This window comes from Carassius auratus, chromosome 27, assembly GCF_003368295.1.
Source record: "Carassius auratus strain Wakin chromosome 27, ASM336829v1, whole genome shotgun sequence".
Classification (NCBI taxonomy): domain Eukaryota; kingdom Metazoa; phylum Chordata; class Actinopteri; order Cypriniformes; family Cyprinidae; genus Carassius; species Carassius auratus.
In genome coordinates, this window is record NC_039269.1 from 22,800,699 (window position 1) to 22,825,438 (window position 24,740).

The 24,740-nt window shown below is 36.6% G+C and overlaps 3 protein-coding genes and 4 non-coding genes across 7 annotated transcripts; 6 read left to right on the forward strand and 1 right to left on the reverse strand.

Moving 5' to 3' along the window:
- Nucleotides 1-512: 512 nt before the first annotated feature.
- On the forward strand, nucleotides 513-11,922 carry LOC113045938 (E3 ubiquitin-protein ligase HECTD3-like). The gene is made up of 21 exons (XM_026206715.1): nucleotides 513-1,534; nucleotides 1,790-1,950; nucleotides 2,850-2,942; nucleotides 3,276-3,411; nucleotides 3,515-3,633; nucleotides 4,113-4,226; nucleotides 6,401-6,483; nucleotides 6,579-6,744; nucleotides 6,835-6,916; nucleotides 7,150-7,332; nucleotides 7,915-7,967; nucleotides 8,107-8,171; nucleotides 8,248-8,351; nucleotides 8,441-8,554; nucleotides 8,648-8,737; nucleotides 10,416-10,622; nucleotides 10,781-10,910; nucleotides 11,183-11,257; nucleotides 11,358-11,439; nucleotides 11,525-11,596; nucleotides 11,696-11,922. The coding sequence occupies exons 1-21, from the start codon at nucleotides 1,205-1,207 to the stop codon at nucleotides 11,778-11,780; spliced, it is 2,544 nt and encodes an 847-aa protein (XP_026062500.1). The 5' UTR covers nucleotides 513-1,204; the 3' UTR covers nucleotides 11,781-11,922.
- Nucleotides 11,923-14,440: 2,518 nt separating this feature from the next.
- rps8a (ribosomal protein S8a) lies at nucleotides 14,441-16,892 on the forward strand. Its single transcript, XM_026206718.1, has 6 exons — nucleotides 14,441-14,538; nucleotides 15,432-15,538; nucleotides 15,764-15,863; nucleotides 16,043-16,218; nucleotides 16,423-16,552; nucleotides 16,735-16,892. Exons 1-6 carry the CDS (start codon nucleotides 14,535-14,537, stop codon nucleotides 16,842-16,844), a joined length of 627 nt encoding a protein of 208 aa, XP_026062503.1. The 5' UTR covers nucleotides 14,441-14,534; the 3' UTR covers nucleotides 16,845-16,892.
- On the forward strand, nucleotides 15,588-15,693 carry LOC113046500 (small nucleolar RNA SNORD46). Its single transcript, XR_003276099.1, has one exon. It is a non-coding gene; the product is annotated as a small nucleolar RNA SNORD46 (small nucleolar RNA).
- Nucleotides 15,904-15,974, forward strand: LOC113046499 (small nucleolar RNA SNORD38). Its single transcript, XR_003276098.1, has one exon. It is a non-coding gene; the product is annotated as a small nucleolar RNA SNORD38 (small nucleolar RNA).
- Nucleotides 16,268-16,337, forward strand: LOC113046498 (small nucleolar RNA SNORD38). Its single transcript, XR_003276097.1, has one exon. It is a non-coding gene; the product is annotated as a small nucleolar RNA SNORD38 (small nucleolar RNA).
- Nucleotides 16,893-17,032: 140 nt separating the features above from the next.
- best4 (bestrophin 4) lies at nucleotides 17,033-22,788 on the reverse strand. Its single transcript, XM_026206717.1, has 10 exons — nucleotides 22,682-22,788; nucleotides 22,430-22,590; nucleotides 21,988-22,082; nucleotides 21,663-21,896; nucleotides 19,777-19,931; nucleotides 19,616-19,693; nucleotides 19,383-19,538; nucleotides 19,218-19,298; nucleotides 18,979-19,115; nucleotides 17,033-18,392 (listed from the first exon to the last, which is right to left on the reverse strand). Exons 2-10 carry the CDS (start codon nucleotides 22,579-22,581, stop codon nucleotides 18,101-18,103), a joined length of 1,380 nt encoding a protein of 459 aa, XP_026062502.1. The 5' UTR covers nucleotides 22,582-22,590; nucleotides 22,682-22,788; the 3' UTR covers nucleotides 17,033-18,100.
- On the forward strand, nucleotides 17,049-17,185 carry LOC113046507 (small nucleolar RNA SNORA47). Its single transcript, XR_003276106.1, has one exon. It is a non-coding gene; the product is annotated as a small nucleolar RNA SNORA47 (small nucleolar RNA).
- Nucleotides 22,789-24,740: the final 1,952 nt, after the last annotated feature.

A 24,740-nucleotide genomic window follows, 5' to 3' on the forward strand; every position in this document is an offset into this window, starting at 1 on the left:
ACCTGAAAAAGTTGACCATCCGGGGACTTCTGACATACTCTTTTCAATATACTATGCTTTGGGACACACTAATCCTAATCTCGCGTATCATTTAGGATGAATAGTATGGACATTGGGGACCCAGGTAATGTGTCGCTTACATTACAAGATCGCGTGGCGATTATGTCAAACAGGTTTGAAAATGTAGCGTCTGTGACTGTAACACTTAAGCCCCTTTCACACTGCCATTCCGGCATATACAGGGGTAAAGTGTTCCTGTAAGATCAGTGGTCTGTAATAGCTCGAGACAGGCTCGAATCACGTTGCTGACCTGCTCATAATTAACGAGCTTCGTCGACCGAAACGAGCACCGATTTGGGCACGATCCGGGGTATTTGTCGCAGACTGTGGAAATCAGTCCACGACAGCAATATCCAGCCAAAACCTGTAGTGTAAACCTCTCTTAAAATAGTGATCAGTTCTGTAATCTTTCAGGTAACGTAACGTAAACAGAGTACTGAGAGAAACGTGTAACAGAAACAATTACTTATTTACAAAATGTGAACAGCCATATGTTTAATTTAAGTTTATATTCGTTCAATTTTAATACCTGCTTGAAATAATCCTTAAAACAAAACTCGCTCACGCTAATGATTTCTGTTCCACTCGCCTGTGCCTGTGGCCCCGCCCACTATGGGGATCCCGATTAATATTCAAGTAAGCGCCACCCAGTGGAACCAAACATTTCGCGGTTTCAGGAACTGAATTGTAACACCGGCTGCACAAAAGTTTGTGTGAACAAAAATGTTCACTGCAAACTCATAAAAACATTATAAACTGTTATGAAATGATGAACCAAATGTAGTTTAGGCTCAAATTCTCAGTTCTACGCGCAAGTCCGGGAAACCGGGATCCTAATGAATATTAATGTATGCCCCGCCCAGTGAAACAGAAAATCTCGAAACACCTGTTGAGATACATAGCTGTCTTGACAGATGCCAGTATCCGTGAGAAAGCTCTCGCGGGAGAAACTATGCTCAACTGTATCTAGACCTTTGTCGTTAAGGTCCGTGTATTACACTGGATCTCAATAAAAGCGGAGACACCGGGAAAGAAAGGGAAAGTGAGAGTAATGCTCGCTGACCCACGAACTGCTCAGTGTTGTTGGTTGATGACACATCATCAGGAAGCTCTCGGCTAGCGCACTCTCAAACTTGAGGAGGAGATGTCTCCAGACGACACCCCTCACATCCTCCTGGGGAGGATACGGTTTTTAAACAAGTGCATTGAATGTTTCCGAGAAAGTGAAGCTCTGCCGGAGTCCCTGTGTTACGTGCCGAAAGAGGTTTGCTACAAAATATGTAAGGACTCGTCGTCGGGCTCAACAGCTTTCATCTCAGGAGGCAAAAGTGTGGTGTCGGTGTGGGAAAGCCCACATCAGGTTCCACACAAGAAATTATCCAAGTATAACATCGAGCCCAAAAAAGGCACCTGTATACGGACAACAGGGGAAGAGTACTGCAACAGCCACGGCCTGTGGGTCAAAATAAGCAAGGTATTTACTATTGTATGGGCTATTTTCGGGAACTGGTGTCTGAGGGTACTTTGACTTAAATGCTGTATCATTATTGCTCTCTGAATACACAGGACTTCCTGGTCTGTGACGTCACTGAGTGTTTTGTGTGCGTGTGTGTGTGTGTGTGTATGTGGCTCTCAGAAATGTTCCACTCTTCTGATCAATGGACATTCAAATGTGAGTCAGCCTGTTTTGTTTGTCACTGTGGTTGTTTGATTGTTCTGTCCATCCCAGGAGCAGCTGGAGGAGTATTGTGCTGGTGTGGACATACAGGAGGGCTGGGTCCTGTTGTGTAAACACACTGAAGGTGGAGACAGGCTTGTGCCGGTGGAATCTCCTGACACTGTCAGCCGCCAGCAGCAGCTATTTGGTTATGACCATAGGGCGTGTAGCAGGTTTGTTTCACTAATGGCCAATTCACTGATCTATGATGTACATAACATCAGTTTATTGAATTATAAAATTGTGATCAACATATTGGGAGCTAAACGTTCAAAAGTCTGTGGTCTTTTTTAATTATTTTTTATTCAGTAAGGATTGAACAAATGATCAATAGTGGCATTAAAGACACTTATGATCTTACTTAAGACTTCTGTTTCAAATGAATGCTGTTCTTTTTAACTTTCAAGTGGAAAAGGATCATGGTTTCTATGAAAATATTAAACCGTTTTCAATATAGATTATATATATATATATATATATATATATATATATATATATATATATATATATATATATATATATAAATTGCACTCCCAATATGGCGTATTCAAATTATTTCTGAGCTTGATCATGTGACACTGGAGTAATAGCTGCTGAAAATTTAGCTTTGCCAGGAATACATTATAATATTTTATATATATATATATATATATATATATATATATATATATATATATATATTAGAAAATATGTTAAAATAGATTACAGCTGTTTTTAAATCTAATAATATTTGACATCTTTACTGTTTTACTCAATTTTTGATCGATTGATTAATGCAGGCTTGGTGAGCATAGAAGGCTTTAAAAAAAAAAAACTACAGACCACAAATATTTAAACAATATTATTTGCTTTATTATAGCAGACAATGGTTTTGCAGTCTTTGGTAACACCTCAATTTTAAATATAATCTGCCACTGAATTATAAAAGGGCGGTCTGACATGTTCAGCTTAGTACTTGAATTCCCAGTCTGTGTGAAATGTATATTCAGAAGAGATTAAACTGTCGATTGTAAATAACTGTATGCTGACAATTCAGTGAATGTAGCAACATTATTTCTGAATGCTTCTGTAGTTGGGAGCAGGTGGTGGATGTGGAAAACTCCTTGCACGTGGGTGCCAAACCCAAGGTGGCAGAGCCGGACGAGGACGCTGTGCGCAAACTGAGGTGAGTGGATCCTCTGGCACACAAATGTAAAGGAAAAAAATCTGCATGTTTGCACCACATGGCTTTTGTTTGGTAAACAAGAGTCAAAATTATATAATCTAATATTAAGATGCAGTTGTGTAAGTGATAATGGTAATAACAAAATATTATTCCAAACTAAGTTTATTTCTTTTTATGAGGTGTTTTTCTTCTTGAAAGAAAATGTAAAATATGCTTCTCATAGCAATGCACTTTTTTAATGAATGAATGAATAAGATACTTTTTTAAAAATGTCCATGATGTTATTGACCCAGATCTGCCTGATCCTGATTGTATGCAAACTCTGTCTTCCAGGTATGTTCCTCCTTCATGGACGTTTGAATGTGATGAGGACCTAGTACACTACTTCTATGACCACATTGGGAAAGAAGAGGAAAACCTTAGCAGCGTGAAGCAATGCTTGACCAACATTGATGTGTCTTCTAGTTCGGTATGTGAGGGCTTAGTATTATTCTACATTATACTGAAGAGCAGAGAGCCAGGAACATATCAGGTGTTCTAGAATAGTAAGTGTGTTTTTCTGTTTGATTGAGGACCCCAATGCTGGCGCAAGCTGCCTGACCGATGGAGACACTGAGACATTCTGGGAGAGTGATGGCTCGCAGACACAGCACTGGATCCGGCTACACATGAAGAGAGGCTATGTGGTCAAGTAAGGGCAGCTCTTCTGCTAGTCACCTTTGAAATCAGAACTGATCATTTACATTAACATTTACATTTTATCCAAAGTGACTTACAAATGAGGACAATGGAAGCAATCAAAATAAAAAAAGAGCAATGATACGCAAGTGCTAGAACAAGTCTCAGTTAGCTTAAATGCAGTACACATAGCAAGGGCTTTTAAATAATATAATAAATGAAAAGAAAACCGATAGAATAGAAAAAGAATAAAGCAAGCTAGTGTTAGATGTCTTTTCTTTTTTTTTTTTATTGTATAATAAATGAAAAGAAAACCGATAGCATACAAAAAGATTAGAAAGCTGGTTAGATGTTAATTTTAATTTCAAACCTTATGGTTTTTTTTTTTTTTTTTTTTTGCTAATTAGACTGAGGAAAGCAGTGCCAGATTTCATTCAGATTAAAAAAGCTGATTGGGAACAAAACAAATGATTTTATTTTCTCTTCATTTAGCAAACTGATATTAACAGTGGACTCAACAGATTATAACTACATGCCCAAAAGAGTGACTGTATATGGTGGAGAGGAAGATAATCTCAAAAAATACAGTGATGTGCCAATAGATGAGTAAGTAATTTTTTATTTTTATTATTATTTAAAGCCTTACAAACATTTTTGTGCAATATTTTGTTTGCAAAGTGTGCTTGGGATATTTTATTTTAAAATACATGTCACATTGATATGTTGTTATCTAGCGTGATAACATTCATGATGCAAGTGTGGTTTAAAAGTCTATAAAAGCCCAGTTAAGGCCATTAGTCATCTGGAGTAGTCCGGTACGGTATATTCAGCAAGATGGATTGAAATTAGTCTCAGCCTCAGATGTCACGCCCATGGACCGTTGGCTAAACTTCTGATGCATAAGGGACACATATGGAAACATTTCAGGATTGTCGAAGTGATCATTGGATTGGTTGAATTATACAGGATTTCCGGGAGACGTGTGTGTCGCATTCTTTATCGTTTCACCTGTAACAAAGATATGTGATGGCAAACCCCCTTATGAAAGAAGAAAGACATAACGTTACAACTGTGAGGATGAGCAATTATCAGGATCAACTAAATGCTGGATTTTAAAAGTTTGTGGCGTAGAATCTTTAAAATATTTCAGAGAATTTTACACACTGGTCTGTTATTGTGGCGACTTTTCCACGCCTCAAGACGTGACGCTGAATGAAATGAACTGTGTGGTTTTTGACGTGTAATGCCTTGGCCAAGGAAAGCTGCCATGGATTTCAGACCTTCAGGCGTCAGTCTAAAGGTCTGGCTATGCGAGACTAGATTGAAATAGAAAGAGTCTCCATTATCTCCCCTTATTGCTGATAACAAGCTAAGAAGTAGAATGATTGAGGAAACAAACCCATGGATCAATTTATTATAAAATATTTAGCATCAAGCAAAGAAAATGGGTGGTTTGGAAGATGCATCAAAAATATTAAGATTGTGTGCCTTTTGATACTGATTTTATCCCAAACAGAATAGATGACCAATTTCAAATCTAGGCTAAGATGTGTAATAATTTCAAATGATTACACATTTTTCAACAAGGACAAAATCCTAGTAAAGAAGTAATTACAAAAAAATGATCACCAAAATGTTTGAGAGAGAAAAAAAAAAACAGTTGACATTACATTAAGCCTAATCTTACTTAAAATTTTAATTACAGAAATTAAGTATTTAAGAAAAATAACCATTTCATTTTAGAGTACAACTGAAAAATTTCACTACTAGTATTAAAGTTTAAATTTTTGTTTACAGATGTTAAAATATGAAATGTCCATAAAAACATGAAACAAGCGCTGCTGTGTTTTGTTGCAGAAAATGCATTCATGATCCTCCAGTGTTTGTCGGTGAGAACGGAGCACAATCCGACATTTTTTTTAGAAAAGCATAAGAAGCAAAGCAGAACTATCTAAAACAGTTTGGATATTAAAATAATTGTGAAATTGGAAAAAAATTATAAGTGTCTCGTTTTAAATAAACAAACAAAACAAAAAACAAAAAAACTGGATGACATTAAGTTCAGGCAGAAATTTATTTTTGCAATGGTTAAATGTTCAGCAATATCTTCAAGAGATTTCTGAACTTGGCAAATTTTTCTCTAAATTGAGATGATACATCAAGGAAATATTGCGAACTTTTAGTTTGTTATGTGGAAATGTTTAAATCTTGTAGTGTTTCAATTAACCCTGCGTTTGTGCCCTGCTCACCCTGTACGTGTGAAATGATTCATCGGGAAATCGCGAAGCGCTACATAGGATTTGTTCGAGAATGTCTCCAAATAAGTGTGTTTTTGAATGTGAGGAAAAGTTTACCGTGTTCAGCTTTCCAAAGGACCCAGCGTTACACGAACAGTGGATGCAGTTTGTTTTTCCGGGGCAGCAGTGGAGTGTAGCAAGTGCGTTTGTTTGTTCTCGTCATTTCAGTGACGGCATGCCTCCAGGAGCTTGGCTTTTTCCGGAGAGAATCGGAAAGCTGTATTTTTCTTTTATAAATATGATAAAATGAAATACTTTTTTGGAGATATGAAGGATGCAGTACTACTCTATAGGTATTCAAGATTAACATGAGATTAGGTGAAACTGTGTATGTTACGTACCCTTTAATGTGTACATGTATGCGTTTTTATTCTTTCTTTCTGAGAAATGATGTCCTGATCTCTGCATATATTTTCCCTTTGAAAAAAAAAGAGAGACAGAGATTCTGAATATTGCAACACTATGGCTTTATTTCTATCACAGCAACTTAATTGGAGATGTTTGTGTTCTGGAGGACATGACATCATATTTGCCTGTCATAGAGATAAGGATTGAGGAATTCAGAGGTAAGATTCATGCGCTGTCATCTGAAAGGGAAAGCCAGACTCCTGACCTGTCATACTGATTTATGTTTATTTTCTGTAATTATATTTTGCTGTAGATGAGGGAACGGATGTACGGATCAGGGGTCTAAAGATAAAATCATCTTGCGAGCGTAACTTGGGCCTGAATGCAGACATATTCCAGTCTCTCAAATTAGTGCGCTTCCCGAGGTTGGAGGGCACACCCCCTGATGTCCTCTATCGCCGCGTCTTAGTCATTCAGAGGTAATGTCCAGCAATATGTGGCTTAATAAGCCTTATATGTGAGCTTTTATCAGCTCTCTTTGTTTTTTTGTTTTTTTTCTGCATCTGTAGGTTCATCACACTCCTGGACGGTCTGTTGCCTCATATTGTGCCTGCATGGGACTACAGCCTTGGAACATTCAACCAGATCAAAGTTAGTACTCTTGTCTACAGCAAATTTATCTTGTGCCATTCTCTACACCTTCAGGAAATAGTTTGTGTATATGTGTACATATTGTTCTTCATCTTTCACATCAGTTATTAAAATTATCAATGTGGAATTTGTACTATCTGCCCCACCTCTTCCCTTGTCTTCCATTGCTATCAGTAATTTATGTGCCAAACCGTTTTTTTTTTTTGTTTCCTCAAATGTTGTGCTGCTCTTAGAGCATAAAGCAGTTCCTGCTGTTGTCCAAGCGTCGCTCTGCCCTCATCTCCCAGTGCCTGAAGGACTCTGAGACCACTAAGCCTAACTTCCTCCCCCGCCTTTACATCAACCGTCACCTTGCCATGGAGCACCGTGACAATCCCAGTCTGGACCCCACTTGTAAAAATGCTGTCTTCACTCAGGTAGTCCACGAAACAAGTGTCAATACGATTACTAAATCCATTGTTCTGTGGTTACATGAAACACACTGTAACACTGTTCAAAAGTTGGTGTCAAAGTTTGTTTTTTTAAGACATAAAGGCTGTATTGTTCAGCAAGAACAAATAAATCGAACAGAAGTGGTAGTGAAGACATTTTAAATATTACTAAAGTAATATTAAATATTTCAAATAAATGCTGTTTTTTCTCTATTCATCATAAAATCCTGAAAATTCCCCAAATATTAAGCAGCTCTTCAACTCTTTTCAACATCGGTGATAATAGGAAATGTTTCTTGACCAGTATATTACAATCATATCCTGAAGGATCATGACACTTGACTGGAGTAATCACTTCTGAATATTCAGCTTTGTCGTTATCAGGAATAAATTAAATTTTATATATATTTAATAATAAGTTATTAAATTCGAATATTTCACAATTAGTTTTACTGTATTTTTTTACGTAAATACAGCCATGGTGAGCATAAGACATTTTTAAAAACCTTTTGAAAATGCTCTCGACCACAAACATTTGAAGGAAGTGAATATTCTTTGTTTATGCAGGTGTATGAGGGTCTGAAGCCATCTGACAAGTATGAAAAGACTCTGGACTACAGGTAGTTTTTTTTAATTCCAGAAGTTGTTTTATAGTACTTGCTGTTTTTAAATAGTCAAAAAGCGTAATAACAACATTAGTTATGATTGATACTATTACTTTATTATACTTATACACAAATATTTTTCTCTTTCTCACAGGTGGCCAGGACGACATGACCAATGGTGGGAGTGTAAATTCATTTCAGAAGGCATCATCGATCAAGGTCATATAGAGATACACAATAATTCTCATGTCTGCAATAAAACACCGTATCCTCACCTGAGATTTCTGTCTTATAGGTGGTGGTTTTCGAGACAGCCTGGCAGACATGTCTGAAGAGCTTTGTCCCAGCTCCTCCGAGTGCCCCATTCCACTTCCTTTCTTCACACGAACTTCTAACCAGGTAACAACTAACTTGACTTCACTCTAATGTAATCGACAAAGTAGTTATTAGCTTGTCATTATATATTGATTACACTGTTTTTGGATCAGGGAGCTGGAGAGGCCAGAGACTTCTATGTACCAAATCCTTCATGCCGAGAATTCCTCAAGTTTGAGAGGATTGGGCAACTAATGGGTGCCGCTCTTCGCGGAAAAGACTTTCTGGTGAGTGCTGGTCTTGTGTGTAATTGCATTGGGATTTTTGTGTTACTTGAACGGTTCTGTAGTGAATGAGATTTCATAATATTTATTCTTTAGGTTCTGGCTTTACCAGGGCTGGTGTGGAAGCAGCTGATTGGAGAAGCAGTCAGCTGGACTAAAGACTTTCCTGCAGTAGATGCTGTTCTGGTAAGAAGCCCAAACATCTCCCCCTCCGTCCCGTCTGTGCATCTAGGTGCTGACTAGTCCTTGGTCAGAGAGGAACTGGTCATTCTATTGAGCCTGGTTTCTCCCAAGGTTTTTTTCCCTCTATTTCTGTCACCTAATGGAGTTTGGGTTCTTTGGGTTCTTTAGTTAGGGATTAAAAGACAATTATTAGTGATGCACATTGTATGCATATTATCTTTCATATTAAATATATCTATTATATTTATATCAGAATCGGCCGATAATGGCTTTAAATGTAAATATCGGCATTTGCTGATATGAAAAATTATACTGATGTCTTGCTGGTAAGAGAAACCCAAAAACCCGGAAGCGAGTAAGCATTTTGTCACTTCCTGTTCCATCATCCCTGAGTCAATGGATCTTTTGAATGGGAGATTGGTCAAATTCCTTGAAATAAGGTCCGTGGTTCACACAAGTTCAAGATACTTTAAAGTCATCACGCCCGACAGTTTATCAATTTACAGTATTTTTTCAATCGTAGTACAATTTATTGTACAATTAATTGTAGAATAACCACTTAATATGTAGCCACATTTTATATAGTTGTTTTTTGCTTTGCCTCAAAATGCAGCACAAGTCTTCAGATGGAAGATGCTCGTTTTAACGCTTTCCTTCTGATGTATCCCAGCGGAGACTCTAGTTTTGCACCATAATGTAAACTCATATTACGATTCTATTTAATTGTGTAAACATCACATTTACCAGCTTAGTGATGGTGAAAGTGAAACTTTAACGAGGCGTAGTGCTTTAGGCCACATTAAAATTCAATGTTTAGTATTTAGTATTTCACAGGCTTGTCTAAATGTGATGCAGCACATCTTAAGTCAGCTATTAGTTAAAGTAACTTTAATAACTAAAGTAACTTTAGTTATTGTGCATTACTTATTGTTTTCTTTGAAACAGTTGTATCTGCTAATTCCAGGTCTTTCTGAAGATCTCCACAAGTGGTCCTTGGCTCTTAGAAAACTCTTCTGATAGTTTTTTTTTTTTTCACTGGTCTGTCAGAAATATTTCGAGCAGCACCTGGTCATGTCCGGTTAATTGTGAGATAATGTTCTTTCCACTTCCGGATTATGTCCTCAACAGTGTTTACTGGAACATTCAGAAGTTTAGAAATCCTTCTATAACTAATGCCATCAGTATGTTTTGCAACAGTAAGGTTGCTCTTAGCTTTTACCCATCATGAAATGTTTCTTCTATCTTTTTATAGACCATCAGTTGGGACTAAACCAGCAAATATTAATTTCCACTGACTAAGAGCAGGATTGCTTTCTAATTACTGATAGATTTCCGCTGGTGTCTTGGTTTTCAATGCCTTTTTGCTTATAATTTCTGCACAGGAGAGACTTGGTTTTGTTTCTAAATGAAAGGAAATATGTCTGTATCCGTATCGGCCAAAATAAGTCTAAAAATATTGGCACATCGGCAAAAATCCAACATTGTGCATCCCTAACAATTATTATACGGTTGAATTATCAATTTGACTGCTCTGACACTATAAGATGAGAGCAAAACTGATTTGAGCTGAATTATGACTCTATTGTCTTCAGTAGAGCTGCTTTATACCTGAATCAAAATTATTTCTACTGCACGGAGAACTAAATGTGACTTGATTTAACCAACAAACATGATTCCTTAGGTGAAGTTGTTGGAGGCTATGGAGCATATGGACAAGGACACATTTGATTTTAAGTTTGGCCAGGAGTTGGTGTACACCACACTCCTGAGTGACGGGCGGATGGTGGAGCTGATCCCAGGAGGCAGTGGAGTGGTGGTCCGATATGAAGACCGCATGGAGTACATACGCCTGGTACAGAAATCCAGACTTGAAGAGAGTAGTGAACAGGTAAGATTACATTACAAAGTATATTGAGACTATTACAAATGGTATCAACAGAAAAATGTTTTTTTTTATTTTTTTTTTTACAAAGCATATAGTTATTTTATTTTTTATTTATTTTTTGATCAGTCTGTAAAATTCTGTGCTGTGTTTCTGCACCGCAGATTGCTGCCATGAAGGGAGGACTGGTGAAAGTAGTGCCACAAGCTGTGCTTGATCTCCTGACATGGCAGGAAGTGGAGAAGAAAGTGTGTGGAGACCCAGAGATCTCAGTGGAGGCCATTAAACGCCTCAGTGAGTCATACAGCAGCTGACATGAGCATTAAATAATTGATATTCTCTGCCTCAGCATCAATTCTTCAAGGCACTGAACCGAATAGTGGATGAAACTGAAAATATTACAGCTCTGGAAAGCAGTCATTCTCAACTTGTTTTACTTTAGGTCCCAAATATAAATTGGATTTCAAGTGGCAGATTACCAAAATTGTTTGTTTTGCTAGGATTTTTTTTTCAGTGTTTGCTAATGGAATGCAATGTAATGTAATGCTTTTTTTCCTTTCTATCAGCACGCTTTGAAGACTTGGAACAAACGGATGTCAGAGTGCAGTACTTCTGGGAAGCCCTGATGAACTTCACCAATGGTTAGTTAGGATCCTTTGTCTACATGAAACGACTGTTTCTAGTCATTTGCAAAAGAAAGTACTTCATTTTCCTTTTTTGATTTATTTACATATTTACCAGAGGATCGCAGCAGGTTTTTGAGGTTTGTGACTGGGAGAAGTCGTCTTCCTGCTCCGATTTATGTCTTCCCAGACAAACAAGGGTGAGTTATGGAGAAAATAACACTGAGACCACATTCATTTAGGATGTGGTCTGAATAAGCATTGAACCAATGCATTTTTGTTTAGATCTGAAACCACAGATGCACTTCCTCAATCTTCCACATGTTCCAGCACCCTTTATCTACCCAAATACTCAAGGTGTGTTTATGTAATATAATATTTTTGTGAGCAGTTGGTCTTTCCTAATGCTTAATAACTCATTAAAATGTCCCTTTCTTACTGCTTTGTAATCCGCAGTGCTAAAGTTTGTGAAGAGAAGCTTCGCTATGCTGCATATAACTGTGTGGCCATCGATACAGACATGAGCCCTTGGGAGGAGTGACCAGATTTTGCCATGTTTACAAATTTTACACACTGGGATTACAGCATAAATTAATTGTAGCCTTCAGCACTGTGCAGATGACCATGCCTACACTATTGCCAATTACATCTGTACAGTATAAATAAATATGTTATAAACAATACCTGGTTTGCAATTCTTTCAAGCTTATAAATCAATTAACTAGTGGTTAATAAACAGAACTGCTTGCGTCTTGCGGAAGAACATCGTAGCCGGAACTACTTCTCTCTGTTTATGTCTATGAAGAATCACAACGGTACTGGGTTACTCTGCCGCGGTACCCACGGAGCAATCTAAAATAGTCCGAATATAAACACTTATTATATGTGCACCCTAGTGATTCAGGACAAGCTAAAAACACGGTTTGGAAAATGGATTCATGGTGTACTCGCTTATTATATACATTTTTTTACATTTTGAACACAAACAAAGTTACGGACCGCAGCTCTGATTGGTTGTTTCCTTACCCGGAGCGGATGAATTTCAGTCATGGCCCAATTGAAAGGTTGTGAGTTCAATTACCGGGCCAGCAGGAATTGTGGGTGGGGGGAGTGCATGTACAGTGCTCTCTCCACTTTCAATACCACGACTTAGATGCCCTTGAGCAAGGCATTGAACCCCCAACTGCTCCCCGGGCGCCGCAGCATAAATGGCTGCCCACTGCTCCGGGTGTGTGTGTGTGTGTGTGTGTGTGTGTGTGTTCACTGCTCTGTGTGTGCGCACTTCGGATGGGTTAAATGCAGAGCACAAATTCTGAGTATGGGTCACCATACTTGGCTGAAGGACACGTCACTTTCACTTTCAAATGGCAATAGGACCACTGGGAGGAGCCAGAGGAGCTTGATTTTTTCACAGATTATCTGTCTCATATTCTACTGTCAGGACATAATGACAGGTTTAACAAATATGTAAAAAATATATTTTTACAAAAGTTACATACTGCAGCTTTAAGTCTGAGATCGCTCAGGACAATTTCTTATTACAGGTTGTTAATAAAAATACAAAAATGAAATAATTAAATATTTGAAATAACTTAAGATATTTAAAAGGAAAAAAAATACAAATACAAATCAAGAGCATGTCATCACACCTTACATAAAAACATTAGCAATAAAGGGCAAAATAAAATAAAAAATTACCCTTTTGTTGGTTTACTTTTTTTAACAAATAAAACAACCAACAGTGCACCTAAAGGAAATTATTTATTGTTAGTTTTATTTTTTGTTTAAAATGCTTCCCAACTGCATTCCTCAAGTCCATCTCTGTTGCTGCCAGGAAGTTGGTTCATCACAGCATCTGCCAAATAAAAATAAAAAAAGCACAAGAAAAGCTATTTGACATTATTTTACTTTAATTGTGACAGTCATTCTTATGTTACATTAGAATCTGTATAAAACCTTAATATATAATACAGATCAAGGTGGTTAACAATTTCGGACAAAGTTTAACATTTCAAAATGACCAGTAAAGAAATTATTTTTTTTACATTTCTGATTTGAATTGTAATTTATTGAGTATTAACACCACAGTGTTGGATTAATGTTGCATGATTTGTAGGCTTTCCCCTTTCAAGCATCATTCAGACACTGTCTTTGAGGTTTCTTCCTTCAATTCTGCACAACTCTGACAGCTGAATAACACATGCTAATGCTAAGTGTTTACCGACATTAAACATTGATGCCCATTGACCTGCAAGTTTTCCATCACTAACTCTTTAAAACTCCAGCAGTTTAAGTTTTTTCCTTTTAGTGCTCCCCAAAATCTGTCTCTGCCTCCAAAATGGTCTGCACAACTGACCTCATAACAACACAGTGATAGCTGCTGTAACTACAAAGTAGCCCAGTACGCACATTAACCTCAAAAGAACATGGAATAATAAATTCACCCCTACCATTTGTTATATTGTTTTCTGTTTCAACTGTTGCACATTGCACATCTGAGCTATTTCCACTATATTAATACTCCTGCAAACCTTTTATAGTTGATAAATTTATGTTGCAATTTTAAATTATTTTACTATCAATTTGGAGATTTCAAAATAAATGTTATTGTAAAATGACAAAAAATATTCTATTCAGTTAGCTCATGCTCTCTCTGTATCTAACAAGCCAAATTCAGTATAATTCAAATAAATGATGGACTATGTTAAAGATGAGAGCTGTAGTAAAGAAATGTTGTACATTGTTCATGGCCTTATTGTTATGAGCAACATCAAAGAAGACTTTCTGGTAAAATTTCATATACACAAACCTAAGTAGGCTATACTGGGTTGTATTTTACGAATGTCTACAAAATGATTAGAAAAAGAAAAAGCAAACAAACAAAAAACAATCCGATAAAATGTCTTGCCATAATAGAAGAATATGATTTAAAAGCTCCTGCCCTTTTCTGTCATGCACCTAAATCAACTGTTGCAAAAATATATTCTTGTTGCAAAGTTTGTTTTGTACAAAATGTTCAATAAAAATAAATAAAACAACAATAAAACAATTAATTATTATTAATTATTACTTTAGTCGATGCTTTAAATCGATTTACAGTACACTTACTAATCTATACTAGAAAACACAAACACTGGAAAAGCTCGGCATTATAAACTACTAAACGCGTGGTGGCAATGAAGTGTTTTGCCTCTGAGCAAGAAGAACTACTCTCTCGCGGTATTCTCGCGATATGTGGTTTCTTGAAACCCGCCCATGAGCCTTTGCGAGCCCTCTTTCTAGCCGGCGCCTGAGAATGGGTACGTGTTTTTAGATTCTGGTCGCTGGAATAATCCGTCTTCATCTGCTTTATCCAGTTATGCTGTTAATTAAACTCACTCAGTGCTATATCACAAAGATAGATTTCAAGCAATATAGTAACAAATTGGACGATTCGATGTCTTTAAAAACGTTTTTACGAGAAGAGATGGGGAAAGTGGCTGGAGATGTTGCTCAAGATGGCTGCGCGCACGGGGTACTATACTCTCAAACAGTGTTAAGATTACTAAAAAGGCTAGTAGATGTACTCCGAGATGTGTACAATACGGATTTATTTGTAGATATATTATTTTGTGGTTGAGAAGTGTAATTTGGATAAGAATCTAGTAAGCACCCGAGGCTAAACGGGTAGTAGAGTATCTCGACCACTGGAGGCTGCATGGCCAGCTAACGAGCTCAATATTAGCATTGGATAACGTTAGCTTGTAAATGTTTTCCAACATCGTTTGCTTCATATTTCTCGACGCAGACTATTTCAACTAACTTTGCCAATGTGTTGTTTGACCTAATAACGTCTACATTGTTAGCTTATTGCTAATGTAATCTTTTAAAAACAATTCCTTTTTACTATTCTTAATCGCATCGCTCCACTCCTGGATGATTCTCTTACATAATGTTCTAAAGGTTAGTTTTTAGGGAAGATGACTGAGGTTTGTGTTCTTTCAGTGAGGAAGTTATGTCAACATGAGGGCAAGTAAATAAAGTTTGGTTAAATGTATGCGCTTGAGTGTGCATGATGAATCCAATTGCGGAATCTGAATTCCCATGCGGATAAACACCTTGGAGAACTGAACACTCAAGTATGCGGTGAAAACATTTGACTTGCATACATTCACACTGGTTTCTAATGCACCTCGATCTGTTTACACTAAAGGTATCTCAAGGGACAACTGGCACAAACGCCGCAAGACTGGTGGCAAACGCAAGCCCGTCCACAAGAAAAGGAAATATGAGCTCGGGCGTCCTCCCGCAAACACCAAGGTAAATCTAACTTGAATGCATCTAAGTCCATCAGAAACCTTTTTGTGACAATGTGGGTGATGAAAACACGTCCTTAGGTTGGTCATTTTTGGCCGTTTTGGTCGAAACCTTTGACCTCCCAATGTTAGGATTAGTCATAGTTACACTGACACATGGCCGAGCTCAAAATATATCTTCATTGGTGTGTCACATTATATAAACTAATATTTATGACTCTCTCTATAGATTGGACCTCGCCGCATCCACACAGTAAGAGTACGTGGTGGAAACAAGAAATACCGTGCCCTGAGGCTCGACGTGGGCAACTTCTCATGGGGCTCAGAATGTACGTTTCTGAAATGTTTTGTGCTACTTATGTGTAGCTCTTTCAATGATGATAAATCTGTCCAGTTCTGCTACTGAATGTGCTTGATGGATATCATTTAGTTTTCTGAGAAAGACACAATTCAACCTGATCTTTATTGCATTTAATTGGATGTTTCATTAGAGGTGGTTTTATTTCAGGCTGTACCCGTAAGACCAGGATCATTGATGTAGTCTACAATGCCTCTAACAATGAGCTGGTGAGAACCAAGACCCTGGTGAAGAACTGCATTGTCCTTGTGGACAGCACTCCTTACAGACAGTGGTATGAGTCTCACTACGCTCTTCCACTTGGCAGGAAGAAGGGTGCCAAGCTGGTGAGTTCAGTCAGTTTTCTTTCAATCGTTTGGTCTTTTAATAGTGGTCTTTCTTTGATGATAACATTGTCCAGTTCTGCTACTGAATGAAAGTGATGCAGTTTAAGACTCTGAGGAAGGCTTATAACTTACAACTTTGTCAATACCGAAAACATGCACCGTGATCATGAATATGGCTAATAAATCATTTGTTGGAAAAACCAGACCCCTGAGGAAGAGGAAATCTTGAACAAGAAGAGGTCCAAAAAGGTCCAAAAGAAGTTTGATGAGCGCAGAAAGAAGAGCAAGATCAGTCCTCTGTTGGAGGAGCAGTTCCTGCAGGGGAAGCTTCTTGGTAAGTCATGTTACACAGGGGTCTTAATGTGACATTGATGTGATCATGATGAAACTTTAACCAGTTCTGCTACTGACACAATAGTGCTGAAGTTATACCATTTCTGATAACCACTGAAATGCTGCCTACAGTGACACTGCTCTTAAGTTTGTGTTCTTAATCTACGGTTTTGTGTTTCTCAGCCTGCATTGCCTCCAGACCAGGACAGTGTGGCAGGGCTGATGGCTATGTCCTTGAGGGCAAAGAACTGGAGTTTTACCTGAGGAAGATTAAAGCCAAGAAAGGCAAATAAATGTACAGCTCTCTTTGATACAACCATTAAAGAAAATACCCCAACTCATGTCTTTGCTGTTCTCATTTTGTACAACACCGTGTTCAGTTATTTTGCAAAAAGCTTTTGATTAGAAAGTTGGATTAGCTCAAAAGAGACTTAATGACATCTTGCAGTAATTGTTTCTGGTGTGCACTGGTTTTCTATGGTGCACATTTTATTGAAAGGAGGATTGAGAAAGTTAAGCAGCTGCATTTGTTCTGCATTAACTGGTTATAACCTCCCAGAGAAAAAAAAAACAAGTGCTAAACTGCTTTACATTTTCTGTATGAAGTAGTCATTGCAATACTTGTGTACATTTAAATCAATTGCACATCACTGCATGTATTATTTTACAGGTTTTATTTTGAAGGGTAAACCATGGAAAGTAATGGCTTCAAAATAAATGAAAATCCCCAAAACTCTGTTATAACTACAGAGTATCTATAGTCTTTGGTTTATGTGGTTTGAAGGAATTGGTTATCAAGTATGATTAAATCAATAACAGCATTCTATAGTTTAATATCAACTTGTGTTTTAACATTTGAAGCTGTGTAAACTAATGAGGTAAATGGAACAAGAGTATATTTGCAAATGAACAGATTAATGTTGTTCATTCTTTGCTGGATGAGTCAAGTATACTATTTACCTTTATTTAGTTAACTTGAAAGTAAACTTAACTGAAAGGAAAAAAATATTTCGTTTTCCTGACAGAAAAACTGATTATTTAGCTATCATTCCTCAGTCTTCACAATATATATAGAAATCATTCTAATATGCTGATTTCCTGCTCAAGGAACATTTCTTATCTATAATGTCAACAGTTTTGCAGGTCTTTATTTTTGTGGAAACATTGATGTTTTTTTTTTTTTCAAGATTCTTTAAAAGAACAACATTAAAAATTCTCAATTTATTGGTAACTATTTTAAGGTGTCCTTGTTGCATGTAACAAGTACTTACTATTATAAGAAATAAATTATGCATAAAACCCTAATCCTAACCAGATAGTAAGTTGTTTCGTTAATTTTACTCCATACTAAAAATCTATAAATGCACAAAACAAGGACACTTTAAAATAAAGGTGTCACATGAACAATTTGATGCATCTTTAATGAATAAAACAATTTTGAAAGCGTAAGCAGTGATGAGGGTTCAAATATTGCAGAAAGTATCCTCTCATCCTTGACTGTCCCTAAAAAAAATAGTAAAGCAAACCCTGACTGGGGAGTTACATTTATCTATGGCTCTTGGTTTGCTTGTTCCGTAGTTTCAGGTGACCCCAAGAGTTTATCATGGCAGACGTGTTGAATAGCCATGTGTTGTTGCTGCAGCGGTGATGGGACGCTGCTCTTGGATGACTGTTCAAGCCTCGAGCTCTCGCCCTTACATTTAGATCTGCAGCAAAGACATAACTGTTGCATGCTCTTGTTCTTCTGCTTTTTTATTTTGTGTGTAGTCGGCCACACGTTGATGGCAAGCATTTGAGTCTTGGGGGTTGGTAAATGTTCCTCGTCATCATCCTCAAGTATCCTAATAAATACAGAATACCAATGTCAATAATGTACAAAATCTAAGAATAGTTCTGCCTGAAAATTACAATTCTGTCATTAATTACTCACCCACATTTTGTTCCAAACTATCACAAATTAAGATAATTTTTTATCAAACCTGAGAGATGTGTTGCTATCTACGGAGGGATAAAAAGTTCTTGGATTTCATCAAATAGATCTTAATTTGTGTTCAAAAGATGAACAAAGGTCTTATGGTTTTAGAAGGACATGAAGGTTAATAATTAATGACAGAATTTCTATTTTGGGGTTAATTAACCTTTCAAGAGAGTAAATCACAACTTACAAGTTTCAAATCTCAGTTTCCTCATTAAGGAAATCATTAAGTAATTGTATTTGATAACAGATAACATTTGCAGTTAAACATATATAATCATATACTGAATACTTGGCCCATACGTTAGCTTATTTGTTTAAAGTTAAGTTACCAGCCATCTTACATGACTGGGATAATGATATAGCCTACGGTCTATTGAATGTTGGTGTTATTATTATTACATATCTTTTTTGGTTGAATTATGGATAGGTGTTACAGTCTGTCATTGTACCTCATGTCATGTGTGGAACCCATGAAGACAGGCTTCATAGTAGCTGAAGGATATGAAAGACCCTTATCCACCCAGTATTTGTCCTTCTCAAGGAGAGGAAGATTTTGATGCATGTCATCAACAGCTAGCATGGAAACCTAGAATAAATGAAAAGCATTGCCACAAGTTCTTATGATACAACATGTGCTTCCTTAGAAATAGATTTAGTTATCGATTCATGTGTGTACTGATTTACTAACCTGAATGTTGCGATCTATGAGTTGGTTGGTCTCAAAATCATCGTCATCTTCTCCGAATGGGTTGATAATAAGTTCCCCTACCTTTAAGAACATGTTTACCCTTCATTATGGAGAGATCAAACCAATTTTGTAATACAAAATATGCTCTTATACTAGCAATCACACCTTTAACCAACCAGCGTAAAAGAAGAACTCAAGTAGAGTGAAAATGGGGACATAAAGATCCAGATGAATTTTGTCTTCATCAGGTTTTTCGGGTTTTACAAACTGCCTCCCAATTAGGCAGAACATAAAAAAGGAGTACACAGCCACAGTCACTACCTGCATCCAAACAGAAGTGAGATGAGCAGAAGTTCATATGGTGAGCTATACCCATGAAAGATCTAGATGAGCTTCACCTGTGTGTACACCAAGGGAATGCTGATCCAGTCATAGTGGAAGAGCATGCTGCATTTTGATCTATAGTTATTCAGCTCCTGACAAAGAGGAAGAAAGGAAGGAATTATTGCATGTGGTTTTATGGCACACATGCATCATCTTGACATGTTTAAACACTTACATCCATGAGCAGTCGCAAAGCTATGTCATCTTTCACACGCCCTTCTTTCCTCGCTTGTGAAGCCAGATTTGCAAACCATGCAAGTGGCATCCAGTATTTGTTGAAGTCAGAGTACAGATGGTTTAGTTTTTTAAGCTCGTCTGTGGTCATGAATCCTGCAAGTAATAATGATACGTCAATTAAGGTGAGACACTGCAGGCAAAAACACTGTTTTTTCAAGCACCTGTCAATTTTGAGATTTTGGGCTTTTTGGTTTTTCATAAAGTGCTTTTTCAAATTAGTGGAAGGAAAACATCTAAAAGACACTGTTAAGTGTTTCTTTTATAGCACTTTATCTGTTTGTGTCAATAGATTTCAATTACAAAACATATTTTTAAAGGCCGTTTTCTCAAAATGAGTTTTTTCTTCAACACTGAGCCATAAATCTCCACTTCAGTAGCACTTACACACACCAAACTTGACATTTTTATTCCTGTCTATATTCTGAAGGTTTTTACTGAGGGATTTGTTCATATATATTTTCCTTGATTATATACAACATTTTATTCCCCCCAAAATTGTGAAAATATATTGTTTTCTGGCTGTTCAAAGTATTTTCTGAATTATGGAGTGACAAAAAAAGATAACCAGAATTCCCTCTGTAAAAACATTTGACTCTAATATGTCAAAAAAAATTAAAAAAAAATTTGAAACTGACTTCATCTAGTGTTCAGATTTTTGCACTAGAAATTTATGGAAATTAGCACATATTTCATTAAATAATGCCTCATTTGCATATTTAAACATAAAATTTTTGAAAACTTATAATACAAAAAATGTTTGCAATAATCAAGGTAATCAATCAACTGGGTAAGTAAGGTGATAAATATTATTATTTTTTTTTCCCCCTATTCACCTGCAGTGTCTCGCCTAATGACATGCTTTGATAGATATATTCTTCGGAATCAAGTTAATCTGAATGGCTCATAACAGTGGCTCAGTATTTGCTGCTCCACTTCAACTCCAAGTCAAAAGAATTCATATTTTTCCTTAGTCTGCATTTAATGTTATGGCGAAAAATGTCTATTTATTGAGTTTTCCTTGCAAAAACATACATGACCAGAGTAGTCTGATTTACAAATGAATGATTCTTATCAACTGATTTGTTTTTAGTGAATCAAAAAACATACCACACAACTAGATTAGTCCGCTATCACAATTAAAAGATTCTTATGAGCCACTTCATTTTAGTGTATTAAAAACACACAAAGTGACCAGACTCGACAGATTCACAAATACCACCAAAGAACCTTATCCTAATGTTCCCCTTTGGGGAATCAAATAAGAGCATTCTGGGAAATGTTCTCCAAACTAAAAGGGTTTTTTGGATTATTGTAAAGAAGACTTGCCTGGCTAGCCAACAGAGAACATTATATACATGGTTTCATAACGTTCTGAGTGACTTGTGAGCCTGTTATTTAAAAAACACCAGTAGTCTGCTTCAGTCACAGGATAATATGAGGTAAAGTTCTCCTACAAATGGCTCTCATGGGCCAGATCTTTTTAGTGAATCAGAAACATACTTTCCTAAAGGAGGACTGACTCAGGATCAGATGTCTCTTATGGGCTGGTTCTTTTAGTGAATATATCATAAATCCAAATTAGGTTTTGAATTAAATACATCATAACAGCTAATGGATGATTGTCCAACTCACTGAACTGCAAGTTATAGCTACTTTCTGTGCCAGTATGAAGCAGGTTTTGTGTAATTAACATTACCAAAATAATAGCAATTCTGTAGAAAACAATGCAAAGGTTCCATACTTTATTAGAGATTTGTTAAAAGCCTTGGAAATTAATCCAGTTCTTCTATTCCTCCCAAACATTTTCAGATGTGAAGTTCTCACCTGCCTCCACAATGTCCTCCAGAGCTGGGAATCTCTTGCGTACTCGTGTACTGATGGAGCGCAGGATGAGGACAGATGACAGGTTTGCATATCTCATCAGAGTTCTCCTCAGAAGACGGCCTCTTTCATCTGTGCCATGGACATTTCCAGATACGACCATCATCAGGTTATCTGGCAGGGGAAAGCTTGTATACTGACCCCACCAACGCTGAAACGCCTGGGTGACATAGAACCCTAACCAGCAGCACAGACAAGTTTCAGTTAGTACAAGCAACCCAGAGAGTTAGTAATAGCATGTTGCTATGGTAAGAACATTTATTCTCACCAAGAACAAATGACATAGGGATGAGTTTAGCAAACTTGTTGCAATGGCGTGCTAGTCGCTCAAACACCTCTTGTTGTTCGTTATTGAGGACACACCTGTAAGATGCAACATGGATTGATTTTCTATTATGAAGGGACAACTGTTCTTCATGTGTGCACTTAAATAACCAAGGCCATATCTATGTCTATCAAACTGTTATTTAAAAAGAAATCTTTTTAAATATCAGAACTCTAAATAGAAAACCAATTAGTTTTCCAACTAACCTTAAAACTTGGCCTTTCAGTATAAACTATATTGGCATAAAAAAAAAGTGGCATCTTCTTATGACTTGGCACTCAAAACATTGCTCGCTTATAGTTTGCTGTGGATAAAAATCTGAATAAAAAAGCGTGAAATTGTAAAAAGAAAATGTGAATTGTTAATGTTTTTAATGTCATGATACCTGTATAGAATACTGATGAAGCCGTACAGTAAACAGAAGACCAGGAACTCTCTGTATAGAAGCTTGTAAATGCTTCCTTTCCATCGGAAGAGTAACTTTGTGAAGCCTCCAAACTTAGCATTGGCCACCTTGAGCGTGTAGGAGACCGTCATGGTGGAATACTAGAAAACCACTCAAAGAATTAAGAATTAAGTTTGCACAATTCTGTGACACATTTGTCAAATAGAATAGACTTTTAATTGTTGTTCTTACCTTAGTGCTTCAACCTTGTCTTCTCTTAGAGAGAAAACACACCTCTTGTTTTCTCCTTTATATATCTGTCTTTAACGTGGAGCTATCAATCCATCCTGTGATTTATAGTTTGGGAACCCAGTTTAAAAAAAACATGTTCATGGTCAATGTCAGTTTCACACAGGTCTCATCATTATGAATGATTACTGTGTGCTATAGTTATAATTTATGACAAGGTATTTATCACTTGACTGTGCATTTTGCAAATTGTCTTTTAAGTTCTTTGTTTAAAATAATAATAATAAAAAACTATTTTTCTCTTTTTGCAGTGATTCCCTAACCATTTTTGGTTCCCCAGAGAACCTTTAGTGAACAGTTCTTAAAAGAACCGCTTTTGATCCTAGTGTGAAAAATGATTTTGTGTAATGGAAAGGTTCCACGGATGGTAAAGGTTCTTCATGGAACCATAGATGCCACTAAAAATAACCTTTATTTTTAAGAGTGTGATGCATGTTAATATGAATATTAAATAACAACAAGCATTAAAAGGATTTAGGAATTATAAGATACAGCATATGCAATAAAACATGAATTTCATGAAGGCCATAATTAATTATAATAGTAGATGATATCAAGTGCAAACATAGTTACATAACTGGTAAATAGCTATGTTATAAATCCTCTTCGAAATCACAGGCATAAACCATTCACATGTGAATTTCTCATTGACAAAAACACCCCAAACAAGTCATTTTACAACTAGAGATGAATTATATCCAACCAAACAGTGTAATTAAGGTAAAAGAGATCGTTGTTTTACTGAATATATCTATCTACAATCATTTTTATCTAGCTAAAGATTTTCAGAAAACCTTAGGGGGCAGGAGACACTACTAGGAAAAGAAAGTATGGAGTTACTCCAGTTTGGAGGCCCATTACAGAACTTCAATTCACTTCAAACAAGCTGAACACCCCTTCCCTCCATTGTTAAATAAAGCAAAAGCTTGATCACTTTTTTTTTTTTTTACCCAGACTTCCCCTTGAGACATGGTTTACATATCTTGTCTTCCAGATTAATTCAATTAGGTAAGAAGAATCATACATATAAAACACATCAAGACAATAGTTAAACATTTATAATTTATTTAAAAATTTGCACACAAATCAGTAAAAAGCAATAATATATGATAACTTTTTTCTCTTAAAGGAACAAATTTTCATTAAAATTGTTAAAAATATAATCTCTGTTGAGAGGCTTGAGGGTTTTTAAGGAAACATAATTTTGCTAAAAATGGCAAAGCTTTGACAATGATTTATATGTTATTAGGGCATGTTCATAATTGCAGTCATGGTTTAAATAATTACATTGTTCTAAAAGAACAAGTGTTTGTTCTCAGTTGTAATTGTGTCTCTTCAGGCAAGCTTTAACAATAGAAATTTCACAACTGTAAAGTGCCCACAGAGCCCAAAATATACCACTCATTTCCACAGCAGGCAGGTAGATGCCTGTGAGGCCATTACAGAGCTGCAGGTTTCACTGGACGGAGGAACACAATGCTATAATTACAAACTCCCACACAGGAGGAATCAGAGCTAGCTTTCTATTACCGCTGAGGGATTTCAGCCTCCAATGAATGGGCTGGGTCATTATGGGGACACAGAAGCAGATTTTGTGAAGGCCAGTGTGAGACTCTGGAACAGCTATATTCATTTCATACTTGGTTCCTCAGGATTGAGTGTAATTTAAAAAAAATGCTTTCGCAATTTCAATTAAACAACCAATGATTACAGTCTGTAGTCCTAACACCTAAACATTCAAAATCAGTCTCAAAAACATGCAAAACAACAATTATGTGAAAAAGCATTTATTTGAAGCCAACAAGGAAATATAATTTATCATTTTTAGGATTGTTTGATGATGTCACAAGTTATCATAATAGATTCATACAGGTAGTCCAGTGTAACTTATGTGCACCCAAGATTACAAAAACTGTGTTTAGTTCAGTGTTGTTTGACCATCACTCTTTTCTGACCTTTTTGTTGCCGACCTTAGATATTGTACTAGGTTTGTTGATAGACA

Coding starts and splice junctions, on each gene's coding strand:
- LOC113045938 (XM_026206715.1), top strand. CDS start 1,205: ATGTCTCCAGACGACACCCCTCACATCCTCCTGGGGAGGATACGGTTT. Junction 1,951..2,849: donor GACCATAGGGCGTGTAGCAG/GTTTGTTTCACT, acceptor ATGCTTCTGTAG/TTGGGAGCAGGTGGTGGATG. Junction 3,634..4,112: donor AAGAGAGGCTATGTGGTCAA/GTAAGGGCAGCT, acceptor CTCTTCATTTAG/CAAACTGATATTAACAGTGG.
- best4 (XM_026206717.1), bottom strand. CDS start 22,581: ATGACGGTCTCCTACACGCTCAAGGTGGCCAATGCTAAGTTTGGAGGC. Junction 19,932..21,662: donor GGAGGACATTGTGGAGGCAG/GTGAGAACTTCA, acceptor TATTACTTGCAG/GATTCATGACCACAGACGAG. Junction 19,299..19,382: donor TTTACGCTGGTTGGTTAAAG/GTGTGATTGCTA, acceptor ATGTTCTTAAAG/GTAGGGGAACTTATTATCAA.
- rps8a (XM_026206718.1), top strand. Junction 15,539..15,763: donor GTCCTCCCGCAAACACCAAG/GTAAATCTAACT, acceptor CTCTCTCTATAG/ATTGGACCTCGCCGCATCCA. Junction 16,219..16,422: donor GGAAGAAGGGTGCCAAGCTG/GTGAGTTCAGTC, acceptor TGGAAAAACCAG/ACCCCTGAGGAAGAGGAAAT.